We start from the raw sequence: 18735 nt of genomic DNA, 5'->3' as shown, positions 1-18735 counted from the left end.
AGGGCAAGACCTACGTACCGTTCTGCGGGCCAGTAAAGTTCGTCAAAAGGTAGTAAGCACAACCAGTTAAAACCTTTTTAATGGCATTCATGTTAACGGTGTGAAAATAAATGCAGTGGTCGGACCCAAGACAAACAGCAATTCGAATCAAATGAACTAAAGTTTATTTGACATCAAACATGGTAGGTGGTAAGATGGCAGTAAAAGAGCTTTTCGCAGGGAGCTTCACCAGCCCGCAGCACCTGATTATTTTGTTCAGCGTAGCAGCATAGTTAAGAACACATATCAAAGTTTGCCATCTTGTAATCGCTATACGCGTCAAATGTGTTATGCAGAGCCTCAGCTTAAAATCAGCGGTCGTTATAAAAGAATCTTTAGAAGCTCCGAACTTAGGTCTTAAAAGTAATGAAAAATGTCGCGAAACAAAAGAACCGACACCTATGCAGTTCCAGTACGAGGAAATTGACTTCTGCAAGAATTTTCAATTAATTGTAGGGGCACTGAATAGACTACGAGATTATCTTCCGAATAAAATTAAACGTCGGATTTTTTATGCACTTGTTCATTCTCGAATAAGTTACCGTAGCCTTGTGTGGCCCACTACAACACAGACAAACTTAAACTACCTTTTTTCGTTACAAAAACGGGCGGTGTGGGCTACAGATAACATATTGCCCCCGGAGAGTTGTATGCCCTACTTTGAGGTAAATGGGATACTAAATATCAGGAAACTATATAGGTATCGGCTTGCCTTAAAAATATTACGTAAGCACCGATGTGACAAACATAAATTTAACGCTGAGTTTCATAAAACGCAAAGCCCGTATGAATTAAGTACAAACTTATTTGCGAAACCTTATTCAAGGACAGGTTATGGGGAGCAGTGATTGGTTTCTCCAATACCCGGGTTACTGAATCAGTACCGTGTGATCTTAGGTGTCTTAGATAGCTATGTTTCCAAACATAGTTTTAAAGAAACTATAAAATCTCTCTTCCTTGTGGAAAAGTGATTTAGTACCGCACAGTTTTGTCTGGTTTATATCGAATGAAAACCTCTTGTGTGGTCACCTTATGGTCTTTTGTGATTTGTGTACTATTTGTGTATTTATTTTTTGATTTGTTGGCGTATACTACATTGCTTTTGCGCTTAAAAAATCACTATTATGTTATATTATCTCCATTGTCCGAAAAATGAACTCTTTATTGCATGTATGTATTCAAAAGGGATTTCTCGGTGTGTTACTGTTGTAGTGCATCGGCATGTTTTGTGCGTAGTTGAGCGATTTGCTTTCGTTCGTCAACAGTTTTTATGCTCACATTGTTCAGTGCATAATGGGCTGTCTCCATTTGTTGAATGGGTGTCGTGGCCCCGTCAGGCGTTGATTCTGCCTATAGCCCCGGTACCCAAGAAAAACTTGTAATGAGGATTGTCTTGCATAAATTGAAATTGAATTGAAATTGAAAAATAAAAAATAAATAAATGCGGACTCTACAAGAAGTATGAAACCCTATTTTGCTCAAAATGGGTAAAATCAAATATGTGCGGACATCCGGGAGTTTAGAATATCGAAGCGAATAACACGATATTAGATCCGACTTCGAACTGAACAGCAGAATGTGGAAGGTAGTCATATTTTATCCAAGTGCATTGAAATTGGAGGACCGAAACAGACAGTTGTTCCAACGAACTCCAGAGAAAAATGATGCGTTGCACAGAGCAAGAAATGCACGCTAACAACACACCCAACACTTACCGACTAAGATTGAGCAGAGGAAGTGTCGCACTTAGCGCGCTTGCGACGGATAGCCGCAACCATGCGCCTCCTTCCTGTGCTAGCGGCAACCACAACCGGATTCACCAGGCGCGACGGGATACGTGACGAGCGCAATGCACCGGCGAGGTGCGGCTCTATTGGGCAGGAGGAAAACACCTGCTTGAGGCGCTCCTGTCATTTCCTGGGAACTAGGCCAAGTCCACAGCCGTCCTTCTGCTTCTTGCTTTCTGATAACGCGGGCAATCCGGCCGGGCCAAAACACCCTCTACGTATGAAAGCCCAACTGCGGAGTGACGCAGGCGCCGGTTTTCCGGTATGTTTTTAGAGCCTGCCTTATTTTTTTATATTTGAGTGTAAGGTGTAAGTAAAAACATGTCTTATCCCATTACTTCTAGGCACTGGATCGAAGCCTTTTTGACAAGAGAAGGGTTTCACCCACTGAACTGGGGAAGATACATTTTGCCACCCCTGCGCTTTTACAGCGACGAGCTCAGGCCAGTTTTGGATGGGTCTCCCTTTTTATATACTGTTCAGTTCTGCGGTTACGTTTTCGTAATACACCATTAGGTAAACGAACATTTTGGACCCTTCTGAGTGGGGTAATGTTCGCTGTGCAAGCATTAGTTAAAATATGAAATGCATGCCTCTTTATTCTAGGGAAAGGAAACCACAAGCAGAGAACTGCGAAACGCCAATAATATCACCCGGCGTTGACGGCTTGCTTGCGAGGGTCGATAAATAAGGCGAGCCTTTCATGCCTTGCGTTGCTCAACACACTGATTTGCCTTCGTAGAACTGACATTAACGTGGAAAATTGGCCGCGTATATGCTAACTTGGCTGCAAATATCGAATGACGACAGTTGACAGCGGCCCCTGCCACGTGAATGCCTCCCTTTTCTTTCACTTCCATCTCTCACACACTTTCTCTCCCTTTCTCTCCTCCAAGAATAAACTCGGAGGGAGTGTGCTGAAGAAATGCAGTCTACACGCGTTCCACTGCTTCTGCAATCTTCTGGAACTTTTGTTTCTGGTGAGCTTCTTTGGATATCGCCACAAGGGATAGTGTCTCACGCGAGCGCTTTTGGTATTTTTTGGGTCGGAACATCAATTTCAAACTGCAGTTTTTATTTGCTTTGACCAAGCGCAAAAATCCATGCATTTCGATTTCAAAGAACACTGCGGATATCACCTATAATTGACGTTTTACGCAAATATGATTATGTATTTTTACCTAACTATCTTGACAAGAACACATGAGAATTGCCTCCAGTTTTTGTTGTTTGTAAATGTTTTGCCTTTAACTTTGTTTACCGTTAACTTTGTTTACCGTTTAACTTTGTTGACACATGAGAATTGCCTCCAGTTTTTTTTTGTTTGTAAATGTTTTGCCTTTAACTTTGTTTAACTTTGTTTACCGTTTGGCCTGGCGACTGAATCGAAAGACAGAGAGAAAGAATTAAAGTCCAAAATTTTGGCGTTCAAGTAGCCGAAGAAAGAGAATCGCATTTAAGAGAATTGTATATATTGCAGCTTGTAGGAATACATATTCCCTCATTACTCAAATACAGTGAAAGATCAGTAATTCGAAATTCAATACTTCGAATTTAGAGAAACCTCGAACTGTACGACTTAGCCAAGTCGGGATCCAACAAAAGTGATGTAAAGCCCGTTAATTCGAAGACGACTAGTGTCTACTATGGATAATTTAAACTACGGGCCACCACAAACGTAGCTTGGGGCCGGGGCCACGGATATCGAAATTCACCCGGTGCCAACACACTATGCTGTTTCTCCTCCGGAAAAGAGACAACATTGAAGAGAAGTTACATCAGGTAAAAGAGATTTCAAGCACCAATGGCGGCACTTTTGGGAATAGGGTTTTTTATGGACTACGTCGATGTGGACAAGAGTTCAGGGAGTGAGGCACGTTGACATGCGGCATCATTTCGGAGGTTAGGCACGCAAAAGCTGTTCCTGTCAGTGACGATGAAGAAGTGGCCGACGAAGAACCGGTGCGGTCATGGCTCGCAAGTAATGACCGTATGAAAAGCCACGTGCCTGTCTCTTCTTCAGTTTTGGAGTATACGTGTAAGCGAGGCTTTCCGCTACATTCGCATTTAGAGAAAAAAGTTCGGCTTCGAATTCCAGGATAAAAGGCAATCTGCACTGGCGGACTTTCTCAAGCAATTAATTGCTGAAATGCACTAATGCTGCCCAGTCGCACCGTATGGCTTTAGTTTTTCACTTTCGTTAGATGGAACTTTCAATATTTCGAACTGAGGTGGCGTCCTTTTGAAGTTGAAACGAACGAGCTTTTAAAGTACGAAACAATATCTGTTTGAAGTCACCACAAAAGATGAAAGTGTACTTCGTATAAAGTACATGATGGTCAAAAGAGTAAATGTAGCATGGTAGCTTCTGTATTATAAAACGTTTCGACACTGAAAAGGATTTTTAAGCACTAATATATAGCATTTACTCATATAGAGGGAGGTTTCCCACGCATGCATAAAAAAAAGACCCACGAAAAGGCAAACATTGAGAAAACTGATTTTTTAGTGCCGAACCGCCCACATAAAGAGGTTCAAGCGCGTAAACCATGAGGACACCAAGATAGGATGCCAAAAAAAGATAAGCGCTTGGTTGATTGGCAGGGTTGTGTAATGTGCAAAATGTTTCCGCCACGTGTCCCCGCGTAAATCAGAAAAAAAATAGCAAACGATAAAAGAAAAAAAAATTACGCCCATCTTCCCGCGAGGGAACCCTGATGTGATGGGATGCATCGGGTGGGTTCTATTGGTGTTTCCATTGGGTTGACTCTCTAAATCGCGTGAAACGTGTTGTGAACGCGTATGATGCATTTCCATCACATGCAAGTCAAGCACGGAGGTATCGTCAAGCAAAGTCAAGTCAAGGGCGAGAGCGAGCGATTGACTGATCCGGCGCCGTGCGCTCTCCCGCTTATAATCCCGATTTTGAAAGGAGAGGAGCCGGGGGGAGAGTCGCGCGCACGTGCAAGCTTGCACGCCGGAGCAGACGCGAACGTAGGCGAAGCGCGCGCACACCAGCTGTTCTTATGATAATGAGACGGGGCGAGAGCGCTGCGCACAGCTGTCAGAGAGAAGAACGGAGGAGAGTTGCACATGTGCAGTGAGCACGCAGACAACGCCGTGACAACGATGCTGGGGGGACATACCCGCGAGCAAGAGATGCGTCGCATCTAAAAACAGTGCGAGAAACATGAACGCAGCAGACAGACGACGACAAGTGATGGCGCAGCTAATGATTGACAGACCGCTCCAGTAGGCGTGTACCGTCAACAAATGCACTTCCATTGCACTTGCGCTGGTACCAACTCGGCCAGCCAGTGAAAAACTTGCCAATATATATCACACTTTGAGGCCAGCACCATTATAACACTTTACAAGAACGCAGCGAAATTTCATTGACGAGAAATTTTTGAATCATACGTGATCCCAGAGAAAGGCGATGCGTGCGTCAGCTCTACCTCTGTTCCCGCAGAGTGCCGAAATCACATTTCGTGTCGACAATCTTCGATGTGATTTTAAGGTTCTGTTACTGCGGTTGGTTTTGTTTTCTCGTTAAGATTGCACATGCTTAGTATTGAAATGCCTTGTTTACAGTACCGCCTTCCGTGTAGTCTTCCTTTCTGTCCCTCGGCCGTATGATGTGATATGCAACTTTTCACTTCATACGCGGATTTGGACATTCATTAAATGACAATAAAACGCATTTATTAGCCTATACAATATCTTTGTGACTTCTTCTGGCGTCCAAGTTTATCTCTCCGTTTTGATCATTGTAACATAGCTATAGTCTGTTCTTCTCAACTTCTATAAAATGACAACCACAAAGATGCGGCAATGCATTTCTCTTATGTGAAGATTGCACTGTCACAAAATGAAACTCGGAGGGTAGAATGTACAGTACATGTTATAAGAAACAACGCCACATATAGTGAACTCCTGAAATGGCTTGCCATAGTGGGCTGTTCATCATTTCATAGTTTTTCAGCAGCGTTGTGTTACATTAGACAAAATTAGAATACTGGGGCGTCCTGGGTAAATAGTTCCTTAGGGTTACAAAGCAATAGGTTCCCGAGAAAACTGAAAAAAAAGCGATGTCGGAGCGTAGGGTACATAGAAGCTGAAGTCTGCGTCCACGCGAACCGCTTAATATATAGCGTGAACTGTCCGGTAATTTAACGGAGTCACAAAAGGCATAGAATTCTCCTCCTAAAACTATATTAAGAAAACGACGTGAGCGGTAGAAGGAGTGAACTTTTTTGGACCCGACAATACTGGCATATTTTCTTGTTCCATTGCCCAGGACTGTGGGAGGGCTCTTTGGTTTACAGTTCCTGGGCTGTAGCGGCTAGGCGGGCGTGATTGACCAGGTGAAGCTGGTTATTAGGGGCCGATCTGGCCAACATGCCTATCTCCTCCTCGAAGGCATGGGAAGGATAGTAAAAAGATAGCAAAATTTGGGTGCATTCCGAGACCACGGGTGAAGGTGCATTTGAATGGCCTCTATTTGCATCACACAAAAACAGCGCTCAAGACGGGACAGAGGTCAGCAGACTCACTCATGAGTCCACTCACTCGGACTCACTTGGACTCAAACTCACGCGTGAGTTTGAGTTTGAGTGAGCGCGAGGCTAGTGTGGCACGGTGAGTTTGAGCTTGAGTGAGTTTGAGCCCGACTGACCTTGAGTACGCCTGAGACAGAATGAGTTCTGAGTACATTTTGAGTTTGAGTACATTTTGAGTTCTGTGTACATTTTGAGTTTTCAGTGAATTTTGAGTTCTGAGTGCTTTTTGAGTTCTGAGTACGTTTTGAGTTTGAGTAAATTTTGAGTTTGAGTACATTTGGAGTTCTGTGTAAATTTTGAGTTCTGATTGCATTTTGAGTTCTTAGTGCATTTTTAGTTCTGCGTACATTTTGAGCTTTAGTGCATTTTGAGTTTTGAGTCCGAGTGATTTTTGAGTTTTGCCCTCACTGTGAGTTTGAGTTTGAGTGCTGATGTGCTGCACAGCAATGAGTCTGAGTTTGAGTCAGTGGTGATTCGAAAATAAATTTGTGAGTGAGTTTGAGTGAGCTGCGCTAACCGAGGTATGAGACGGGACACAAAAAAAAGAGGCTACACATGCTCAGGGCTGTGTGTGTGTTGCCTCTTTCTTTGTGTCTCGTCTTGAGCGCTGTTCTTGTATCAAGTATTAACCAACGAGCCGAAACACTTCCCCAATGCCTCAATATTTGCAGGTGAAGAAGCACCAAGAAGTCAAGATAGCGTGGATGAGATATGCACTGGGGAAAGTATTACTTTGAAGGCGTTTACAACCCATAGTCTTGTTTTGAAAGTCGGTGCTTAGGTGGTGGGAGTCCACGGCAAGATAGGCGACCGAGGGCGAGCATGGCACGGCAGGTGCGTGGAACAGCGCAGTTGTCTTCTTCAGGCGCCGGTGCGGTGCGGGGGGGAGGGGAGAATGGGGTGGAACATTTCGGTAGATATGCGCGGGCTGCGGCATATGCCCCCTCATTCCGCTCAAGGGACGAACGTCACGGGATCCAGATGAGGTAAAATTCGGGAGAAGCGGGAGCAGTCACGCGAATGCGAAGGCCAGGTTGAGCGAAAGGGTCAGCACAGAAATCACGACACGCCTAGTGAGAGTTGGTCGCAATGGTAAAGGGTCAGTTGTAGTGGTTGCGGTGAAGGCGATAATGGTTTCTTTTGCGATTGCGAGCCTTGTTGTGGCAATGTTGGCGGATGTGATCTCGTTTATGCGATTGGCGGTCATCGGGACGGCGCTGGCTGGATTGTTAACATGGCGAGCCATATCCACATAACGGACGTTTTCTTTGTTTATGATTGAGCCCTTACAATCAGCACGAACGCGAGCCTGTCAATGACCTGGGTGTAGGTGGGGTGCATGGTCTTGGGAAGAAGGACAATAGAAGGACCTGTGCTGAGGGGAATAGAAATGTGTCTTTGAGAGTTTCAGGCGTCTGTGAATTCATAACCGAAGCTTTTTAAAAGGTTGCAGCTGGTGCTGTGAGTTTGTCTTTCAATTTGGTTTATAAGTTCGTACCATGTGTGGTGTATCCTTATCTGCAGGAATTTGGTGATGTAAATTGTTGGGGGAGCCCTGACGCAGTGTTTTGCCGACGCGAAAGCAATTCTTGTTTGCTGTCCACTCAAGTGCACCGACACAAACCAGCCTTCGTCTGCAGAGTGAAACTTTCAACGACACTTTTCCAAATCAGCCTTGTCCGTTTAATTGTACTTTTGCTGAGGTTCTGTTTTAAAAACGTTTTTTGCAGCTATACGTTAAGGCGGGTTCACAGTTTTTCTCGCCGAATAAGTGACTTCTGCTGCCGTATACGTTGCCGAGTTGTGGATACGATGCTCCTCAAAGGCGCCAAATTACGTAGTAGGTAGTAAATCCAGCATTACCACCGGTACCACAAAAGGTTTTGCAGGTTTAGTGAGTAAAACGTACAAACTGGCTAATGAAGGCCCTGCTGTAAATAGGTGCACAAAGAGTTATGTATCAGCGGGTACTCAAAGGTTGGCCTTTCTTCAAATTTTCTATTACTACCATCACCGCTGCAACGATACGATTATCATCATCGGTGGCCATCATCACATCAGCAGCTCTGGCTCCAGCTGCTTCATCCTTTTCGCATTGCCGCATGTAAATAGAACAACTTCTGAATCTCCAGTAAGCGTATTTCCAAACGCTTCGTTTTACAGCGCACCCCGTGACCTGTGCCTTTGCGCGATGCCGAACCTTAATTAAACGTAGTCATAGGTTCTATTCATAAAAAACATGATAAAAAGGAATAGATTTCCACCACAATAAAAACAAAAATGGAGGTAAAAATTATTTTTGCATAAAAATACAGTATTCCGTTGAAGCTTGAACCATGCAAGTACCCAGAACTCTACCTCGAGGCCGAAGAGTCCGAACGGGGGGATCATTTCAGCAGCAGCTGAACAGACTTCATGCGCAGTGACATCACTCATGTGACGTGGGGCGCTGTACAGCGAAACGTTTTTAAACACGCCACAGGGACTTCCAGGACCTTGGTATCTCGTCTAATTTTATTTTGCACCCTCTTCCGCACACATTGGTATAGGTGTATTTATTCACACACCTTCCCATTTATCGAGAAGTATGCGTACTTGTATTTTGTGGAGTTTTGAGCAGAGATCATGCGCAGAAAATTAGTTGTAGAATAATTGAGGTAAGGAACACTTTCTCCCTTTACATGCACCTCGTAACGAGAGGAGTAGCTCAAAAAGCGAGGTTATAGTGTCACTTCTCGTAAAAGAAAGTGATATCTTATGTGCCTCGGGAATGTGCTCAAAAGCCGAATGTTGATAAGGATTACCAGCTCGTCATGCCTGGTCAAAGATGCATTGATTTCCGGAGGAAGTCAGGCATATTCGCGAGTAAAAGTATCTAAGCAACTTTTCTGTTGGATGGAAGCATTATATTCAGGGACGCTAGTGTATTGTAACGCAGCATATTCGTATCACCCTTAAGCAACTAACGAATCTTTCTTCGTGTTAACAGGTCGTGATTTAGAATGGGGATGCAGTTACTCAGCGTAGCGACCGGCCGTTATTGTACAGCCACATCCATCGATCCATCGAGAAAACATTTGGCTGGCACATAGAGCGCATTGTTGACTGCACGTCTGACATTATTCAAATCATATACTTTGATGGGAATTTTTCGTATCCGTGTAGTTTTAGGTTACGGCGTTGTCTTGGTGCCATGACCCGCAGGTAATACCCCCCGCATGTTACCTCAACCGCTTTTGTCCATGCACCTGCGGGAGCTGACAACTGAGTCGAAGTGCCAGTTCGGGTATGCCAGTTTGCGTTTCTTTAAAGGGACACTGAAGTGAATTTTTCAAGCTCCAGGTTTTGCTTGCACTGCGTAGACTGGCTTAAATTACCACACATTTCATCGTTTATCCAGTTGATCAGTCGGTGAATATTTTATAAAGCGGAAAAGAAGAAAAACTACCATGCGCGGTCTGTGGCGGCCGCACAAACTAAAGGCTGTGACGACAGGAGGAGATGCACCTTGATTGGACGATGTCCAAGGTTAGCATTCAAACAAGTTTTGGTTTCGGGTCTGTAAAACAACATGCTTCGCATCCGACGGCATCGTTGGATGTCCATTCTCGATACCTCAGTAATCGTGGTACCGCGCTTCTGCCATGTTGTCGGCTGTAAAATGCCTAAGCCTCCCAGGACGGCTTGGAACCGCAGCAATCACTAGCCGAGGCCTACGCAGTGAATGAACGCCCTCCGCGTCATCGCAGACGCTCAAATGCCATGCGCTTTTCCGGCATATTCGAAGCTTGCCTTACTCATGCCTGTATCCTAAAAAGCGTGTTCGCACCAGGCCAAGGGTCTGCTGATTCTGGCCTGTACCCCCTGCCCGCAAGTATTCGGTGCTTGTTGCAACAGCACGCCAACTAGAACACGCTAGCGCGTCAGTGTCAGTCTGCGCGCGTGCTGCGAACTCGTTGGTGGAGAAGTGAACGTTACCGCTAAAAACGGTGAACTCAGTATAACGTCAGCCGAACACGAAAAAGTCAACTTGCAAAAAAAAAGAATGTACCCTCAGAAATTCGAACTCGTGACTTGCAAAACAGTAATCCTAGCGCGTCAGATCACTCGGCCACGAGACAGCTTTTTTTTTTCTTTATTGCATGGGAAACTAGCCCGAATAGCTTAAAGTCCCACCCTAACTATAATGGTACATTCATTAATACATTTTAAAACTCAGGCAGGCACACGCACGCTTCAAGAAGATGCAACCAGTCCGGCGGCTGCGATTACGCCGCATTGACACTGTACACAAGCGCACATTGTTCGCGAAAAATTGACTTATTTCCACGAGGTTCCTCGTCATGGCGGTCAATCGTGCGACACTTCCATAGGCGAAACAATCCTATCAGCACGAAATGGTCATATGGCACGGAACAGTTCTTCCTCATTGGCAGGAATCGTATACTGCAAGGGCTGATGTCTATGTCCTTTTTAAGAGCCCGCTGCAGAACATCCCAAAAAAACACAGCATCCGAGCAAGAGCGCAGGTGCCCGCGACCTCGCCCGAACGATCAACAGCTACAACGGGGACGGTGACAAGCTTGTCCGACAACTCACGCAGAAGTACCTCAAAACGGAAAAGAGCGGCAAACCGTCCCTCGAGTACGACGGGCCGAGCAACGAAGACATGGACGCGGCCTTCACCGAACTGGAGTTGATCGCGGCCATAGACGAGAGCAACCAAGCCAGTGCACCGGGCATCGTCGCCATTACCTACAAGGTTCTAAAGAACATGACCGACAAGAGTCGGACGGAGCTCGTGGACCTCGCAAACGCTGTGTGGGAGGAGGGCTCGTTACCGAAAGAATGGAAGGAAGCGGAGGTGCGCTTCATTCCCAAGCCGGGGAAGCCACCTCACGTCGACAACCTGCGACCCATCTCTCTCACATCGTGCGTGGGGAAGGTGGTCGAACGCATGGTATTTAAGAGACTGCAGAAGCACCTAGACACCACTCACCAGATGCCACCAACCATGTACGGTTTCCGACGGCACCTTAGCACGCAAGACGTCCTCGTGCAGCTACACGAACTGGTGATCAAAAAAGCCAAGAACCACACCCCGAGTGTGATCCTGGCGCTCGACCTCAAGGGAGCTTTTGACCACGTAACCCACGACAGCATACTCCGTAACCTGCTAGACACAGGGTGCGGAGAGCGAACGTTCAAGTACGTCCGGGACTTTCTCAGTAATAGAACGGCCAAGATTAAGATTGGGGACGAGACGTCGGGCCCGATAGCGCTGGAAGACAGGAGCACCCCGCAAGGGTCGGTCCTATTGCCCCTGCTCTTGAACCTGGCGCTACTCCCGCTCCCAGCCCTGCTCCAAGACATAGAGGGCATTGACCACGCTCTCTACGCGGACGACATCACCGTGTGGACGTCTAGAGCGGGGTCGGAGAGTTGGGTGGAAGAGGCCCTTCAAAGAGCGGCCGACACCGTACACGACTATGCAAAGACATGCGGCCTCGACTGCTCGGCACAAATATCAGAGTTCCGAATCATAAAGCCCCGAAGAAAGAAACAAGAACAAGAAAAGGTGCGTATTACCATAGACGGGACGAACATAACGCCGACCACGCAAGCCCGAATCTTGGGAGTGATCTTCCAGAACAACCGCAAGGCGGCAGCGGCGCTAAGCAAGGTAAAGACCACCATGGAACAGGTCACGAACATGATACGAAGGGTCACAAACAGGCGAAGAGGACTGAAGGAAGACGACGCGCTCACGCTGGTCCAGGCCTTTGTGACGTAGCGCATCGTACACGTGGTGCCGTACCTACAGCTGCTCAAGAAAGACAAAGATCAACTGAACGCGATCCTCCGCAAAGCAACAAAGGTGGCGCTAGGTATCCCGCGCCACTCGTCCACCGAGAAGGTGTTAGGCATGGCCAAACAACACGGTGGAAGAGTTGGTAGAAGCTCATCTGTCTACCCAGAGAGTGCGGCTCAGCCAAACCTCGGCGGGCCGAATGGTACTGGCCAAGCTGGGATGACAAGAGGCCGACCACAAGAAAATGGGACCTTTACCCAAACTTTGGTCTCAGGAAATCGAGAGCAAACCCCTGCCCAAAAACACGAGACCGGGTCGCAACGACGGGCGCAGAAAGGCCAGGGTCAAGGCCCTCGTCGAAAAGCTGAGACAAGCAGAATAACAAGAAGGTGGAACAGGGATCACCCTCTACACGGACGCCTCTCTACCCAAGTTTTCGACACGAGCCGTGATATCGGTCACGACGAAAGACGCGCTGGTGACGTGGCCATCTGTCAAAACGGCGTTCCCGGAAGAAGCGGACGAGGCGGCAATAGCCTTGGCGCTCACGTTGCCTAACGCGAGCAAAATAATCACGGACTCGCAAAAAGCGTATGCCAGCTATAAAAAAGGGCAGGTGTCTCTGACGGCACTCAGAATACTAGAGGGAGGAATATGCCGCATACCCGAGCAGAAAGTCGAACTTATATGGACACCGGCTCACTCAGGGCTGGAGGGCAACGAACTCGCCCACCAGCTTGCCCGAGCACTTGAACACCGGACAGTCGAGCACGAGCCGCAGCCCATAACGAGTTACAAGGACATCACCAGCCACTACAAGGAAGGCAGACGGCGGTACCCTGACCCGCACAAGTCGCTCAGCAGAGCACAGCAAACGATCTATCGCCAAATAAAAGCAGGATCCTTACCGCACCCCTATCTCCAAAGCAGAATGTACCCCGAGATATACGAGAAAGAGTAGATTCTGCGGGCAATTGGGCACGCTCCGGCACGTCATCGGAGAGTGCGATTTCACCGAGGCAATCCCCCCACCCCTTACCCAACCCTCCATCACCCTTCTCACACCCCTTAACGAGCGATGGAAGACCTTGCTAACCAGCACCGCTTTGGAAGACCAGCTCGTCCTGATCTCCAGGGGCCAGGCAGCCGCGGAAGCATATGGGTCCCGTGAAGAGGGAACCACTCTATCCGGCACGTAGTCGCGGCAATTTTGTGTGGCTAAATAAAGTTGTTCTCTCTCTCTCTCCGACATAAAACAAAGCAGTGATCAATTGCCTCCTGCTGGTTACACAAGCGACAGTTAAGAGGCCAAGGCACATATACACCTTTAATATTGAGCCATGTTTTAACAGGCAACGTTGATGTGTGCAACTTAAAAAGGACAGTTTTTGCAGCGGCTTGGATTCACATTTTCTTGACGCGCTTCAACACACTGTCATCTAGAAACATCAGATAAGGTTGACGGTAAATGGGCGCTGGAAAAAAACTTTCAATTAAAAAGCCCGTCAATTCTTTCCTGGGGAGACCGTACAAATACTCAATAGAAAAACGCACAATAAGAAACTTGAAAGTGTCAGCAACCTCTTTCAGAAAGCCCCAAAGCGGCCTAGGATTCGCGGGGTGAGTTGGAGAAAATAAGAAAGGCAAATGAGCACTCAATTTATGCTGAATAAAAAACTTTAAAAACGGATGATCAGCTGTTTTGATAAAAAAATTCCCTGCATTTCCCCGAGGGGAAGAATGTGAAAGTGCGAATGCACGAGTTGAATTTGCGTGGTTCGGTAATGTTCGCGAAAGAGAGATCACACACACACACACACACAACTACAAAGAAAGAAAGATGCATTTATTCACAGACACCTATTTGTGTTGTCGTTGTACTTGATTGCTAGAGCGGATCTCAGCTTTGAAATTTCGTGTCAGTACTCCTTTAAGCAGGTGCATTAGCCCTTCTCACGCCCGATTCTTGGCCAATCCCCCATGTGGGTATGTGCCGTGTCAGCGGCCAGGCAGCGCGCGCCCATCTCCCCCCGTTGCCAAGGAAGACGAGGAGATTCCTGGCCAATCCCCCACGGGGGTATGTGCTATGTCAGCGGCCAGGCTGCGCGCGCCCATCTCCACGTGCGCGGACATCGCCGGTGGACGCAGGTTCAGGGTCGCTTAAGAAGTGCATTGCACTTAAAAAGAACCGCGAAACGAGCTGGTGTACAAACAAATGCACCAATCCAACACCACCCGACTTTAACGGGAGGACGAGGTTATCGCGGCGCATGGGCTCCCACTTTAATCGCGATACGAAGGTAGCCACCACTCTGTGAAATGCTTGAACGTTTTTTCGTGCGCAACTAAGGACCTGCAGAACATAAACAAGTTTGGAACCAAGAAATACATTACACAGTTCTTCACGCGCAAATATATACAGCTCCCGCCCCATCCATGCCTGCGTTTTACGCTTCCCTACAGTAAGTGCAGAAGACCAATGAGGTCCACTGTTCCGAATCTGATGTAGAGGAACCCCAAGGTACTGTATTGTTTCACAGTCCCGTTTTATGCCTCCATATTGACGTGGCTGCGTACCCCACCAGCCCTTCCAAAAACCTCTTGATTTTTCAAGGTTCACCTTAGCACCACTTACATCGGAAAACCGCTGTGTCAGCATCATTACCTCCAATACACTTTTCTTGCCCGTGCAAAAAAAGGCTAGGTCATCTGCATAGGCTAAAACTTTGACTTCATAGTTTTCCTGTGAGAAACCATGAATGACACTGCTTTGGAGAATACTAATGCACAGGGGCTCAAGGTACAAACCGAGTAAAAGGGGTGACATTGGGCAACCTTGCCGTACGGAAGATCTAATGGGAATAGGTCTAGAGAGTTCGCGATTTATAATCAACCAGGTCATACAGCTTTTATAACAGAGAGATATGCCTTTATACAATGCTTGCCCAAGCCCAGCTGACTCCAGAACAGCAAAAAGGAAAGGATGGCGAACCCTGTCAAATGCTTTGCCAAAATCAATTTGAAGGAGCGAAACCTGCTCCAGCACCATCGGATACGCACTCCAGTACTGAACGAGCAATATGGATGTTGATGTGAATGCTCCACCCCTGAAAACCTTACGTCGGGTGCGAACCTATCAGACTTGTGATTACAATCTGTAACCTGCGTGCCAGCACCTTCGCGAATATCTTGTAATCCACGTTACACAGAGATATCGGCCTGTAGCCATCCACGCTTTTCAACTTTTCTGCGTTGTCACTTTTAGGGGTTAGTACAGTATAACCTTGGTAAAATGTAGGAGGCAGGACATCGAGTTCATAGGCCTTTGTAAATACCTCAGGTAAGGCAGGTGCCAGAATACTCGAGAATTTTTGGTAAAACTCCGAAGTGAGGCCATCAGGTCCAGGTGACTTATAGGTTTGCAGGTTTGAAATGGAAATTTCCACTTCTGAAGCGTAATTGGTCCTTCTACAAGAGCCCGCTCATTGTCACATAGCTTGGGAAAAGGCTGGAGGAATGCATTACAATCAGGCGTACAGGTACCCGTGTTGCCATTAAACAGTGTTTCATAAGGAGCACAAAATGCTCCAAGTATACTGCGGCTATCAGAGTAGCTTTGGCCCTCATACTCAATTTCGACTATAACTTTTTCTAGTGCTGTCTGCTTTTCATCTCCAAATGCGCGTCGTGTTGGCGGCTCCTGCAAAAACCTACGCGTTCTCGATCAAACAAGGGCTCCCCGATATTTTTCAGTCATATGCTGCTGCATTTGAGCTTTAACATTGCATATTTATTCAAAAAATGTCCCGGCCTCAGCTCTTTCAGCCTCATTTAATTGCATCAATGAACTGCGGAGTTCACGCATGTGAAGTCGCTTCAAAAGGGATGACCGAGCCGACGCCTCCATAGCTACGTTTTTGATTTCTTGTTTAAAAAGGAACCATTTTTGGAAAATACCAAGGCCAGAAAGTTCGAATGTATCGTTCAAGCAAGCTGCTACTGTGTGTTGAAAAAGTCCGTCCAGAGTACACTATTGTTGAGTTTCCGCAGTTCCCAAGGGATGGCAGGAGCGCGCCAGCCCTGTGGACCGATCCGTGCAGAGACCATGCAATGATCAGTAAAAAATATTGGCCTAACAACATAATCACGCACAATGAAGCACTTTCCCGAAACATAAATTCGGTCCAGACGGGCACTAGAAAGACCATGAAAATGCGTACAGTGACAGTGCTCCCTATAACGCTTGCTATGTCAACTAGGCCGTATTCAGTAATCAGGTCACTGAGAACCGCGGCACTGGAATCATAGCGCCAGTTACCTGCCAAACAATCCTCCTGAGTACACACACAATTAAAATCCCCTAGCAGTAGCACACTTCTCTGGGTGCAAAAAATTGAGCCAAGGATAGGAAGAAACTCCTCCTCTCAGTCAATTTGTTGGGGGCATACAAACAAATAATGCGACATTCAGTTCCCGATATGTCAACATCGCAGCAGACAAACCGCCCCACATCATCCACTTTGCCAGCAAGGACAGTCGCATCAAGGTTTTTACTAACCAATGGCATACACCCCCCTGATAGTCCAACCAAGTGGCTAACGCAAACACTGTATTCAGATAAAAAGGGCTGGAGAGCTGCCTGCGCGTCCTCATCTGTACTTAGCTTGGTCTCCTGAATGGCCGCAATAGTAATAGAATTTCTCTGAAAAGCTGCAGAAACTGATACTGTCTGCGTCTCTGTCTTAATCCCCTTACATTAAGTGAAGAGACGTGTACTGCTGCTAAGTTGGCCATAGGAATCAGCTATTCGCTCCCCTCACCGAAAGAAGTAGTCACCCTAGTTTTTGACGACCGCTGAGACTGCCTCTGTGGGGTGGGCCGTACATTTGACCTGCTAGCTCCCGGATGTCCCCCTGCAACTGCTGCAATGTCAGGCGCCTGCCTCTTCTCTGCACCAGAACCGGTTTCCTCTGAATAAAAAGAGGCCAGCCGCTTTAAGGGCCCTGAAGCAGCGTCCATCATCTCTTCAGAAAAAGGGGATGCATCAGCCCACGATGCCGATGGGGAACCATTACGCTCTGAAGAACCATCCTCAGCCTTGGTGAAGCTTTCGGAAGTAGCGCTGTCTTCCCTAGCCACTCCGCTGCAGGGAAGCGATACGCTGTCACAGGAGCTCTCAAGCAGTTCGGCCTTTTTTGACGGGCCCACATCATCAAAGTCTCTGGAATCTTCAGCTCAAGGCAAGACAGGCTCCACTGGCCCGCACTTCCTGGAATCTTCTCAAAACCCACCATCGGGTGGTTTTGGTTTCCGGAGTGCAGGGTCATGCTGTGGGGTCTCCAAATTGGCAGATGGATACTGCTGGGAAACGGTGGCCAGGCCTGGGGCGACGCTGACTTCTCCTGAAGCATCCGTCACTTCAGATGCATCCATAAGTTGTTCGGAAGTTTCATCCTCTGTAGTCTTCGCCTGGCCCTGACGCAGTTTGTCAGCATACGTCATTACACAGTTTTCCACCGCATGTCCATAGCGCCGGCATTGGTAGCACCGGGGTGTACGGCACTGCAGTCGCACGTGCCCAGTCCTGCTACAACGAAGGCATAGCGGTGGTCTTCCCGGAATGAGTACCAAGCTCTGGATCCCATAGACATCTAGCATGTGCGGGATACTGCTCACAGAGACACCTTCTTTCAACTCTAGGCAGACATCCCGGTTAGAAGTTTCCATGTGTTCCATTCCAGGGCAACGCCAAATCTCTCGGTTTACAGATTGGACAGCGCCGTACGGTTCCAGCGCTTCCACGATTCGTCGGCTCTCCATGTGGCGGGGTAACCAAACTAGCTTTACTTTTACCTCCCGCGAATCCGGGTCAAACACCATACACTTTAAGGACTTCACAGGGAAACTTCCCAGGTCTACAAACTTCTGCGTCGCAAGAGCACTGACGCATGTTACCATCCATACGTGACTCATCTGGTATTGACCAATGCTAATAACGTCTTTGAGATTCATTACTCGAACAAGAGCATCCCTGAAGTCAGGAGCGCGGTGCGGGCGGCCTTTGAGATCAGCATGCAGAAAAACGGTGTTCAGGCCAACGGTACCAGTCGGTAGACGGGGAAGGACGATCTTGTAAGTATTTTCTTTGTGTCCAGACGATGAAGTACCTCGGCGAAAGGCCGATGTGCAGTTTCCAGCTTGCATCATTGGAAAAACACAGCCGCTCCGAACGGCTTCGCTGCTGAGGTTGTAGATATATGTGGTATACAATGTATAACCAGTTTACAATTTTATTTATTTTTATCATTTCAAGTACCTTAGGTGACTATTTGTTGTATAGCGCCCGTGCAGTACGGGTCTCCCAAACGTCCACAATATCTCACGTCTAGCAATCGCATTTCTTAGACGGAAGAGCGTTCGCAGATGTGTGGTCGTGCTGCTGGCAGCTGTGCTTGTTAACCCACCGCGAAAAGGTGCTTTGTAAAGTGATTTGTAAACCGCAATGTTTACAAATCACTTCAATGTTCTTTTAAGC

General features: G+C 47.2%; 1 protein-coding gene and 1 pseudogene across 1 annotated transcript; both read right to left on the bottom strand.

The window, feature by feature from the left end:
- Positions 1-10656: 10656 nt before the first annotated feature.
- On the bottom strand, positions 10657-17222 carry LOC144146727 (uncharacterized; annotated as a pseudogene).
- Positions 17223-17480: 258 nt separating this feature from the next.
- LOC144146726 (uncharacterized) lies at positions 17481-18404 on the bottom strand. The gene has a single exon (XM_077678654.1). It carries the CDS (start codon positions 18402-18404, stop codon positions 17481-17483), a length of 924 nt encoding a protein of 307 aa, XP_077534780.1.
- Positions 18405-18735: the final 331 nt, after the last annotated feature.

The sequence above is a fragment of the Haemaphysalis longicornis genome, unplaced genomic scaffold (genome assembly GCF_048455015.1).
Source record: "Haemaphysalis longicornis isolate Haplotype H1 unplaced genomic scaffold, Haemaphysalis longicornis Haplotype H1 scaffold_7, whole genome shotgun sequence".
Classification (NCBI taxonomy): Eukaryota; Metazoa; Arthropoda; class Arachnida; order Ixodida; family Ixodidae; genus Haemaphysalis; species Haemaphysalis longicornis.
This window is presented reverse-complemented; position numbering and strand designations above follow the sequence as displayed.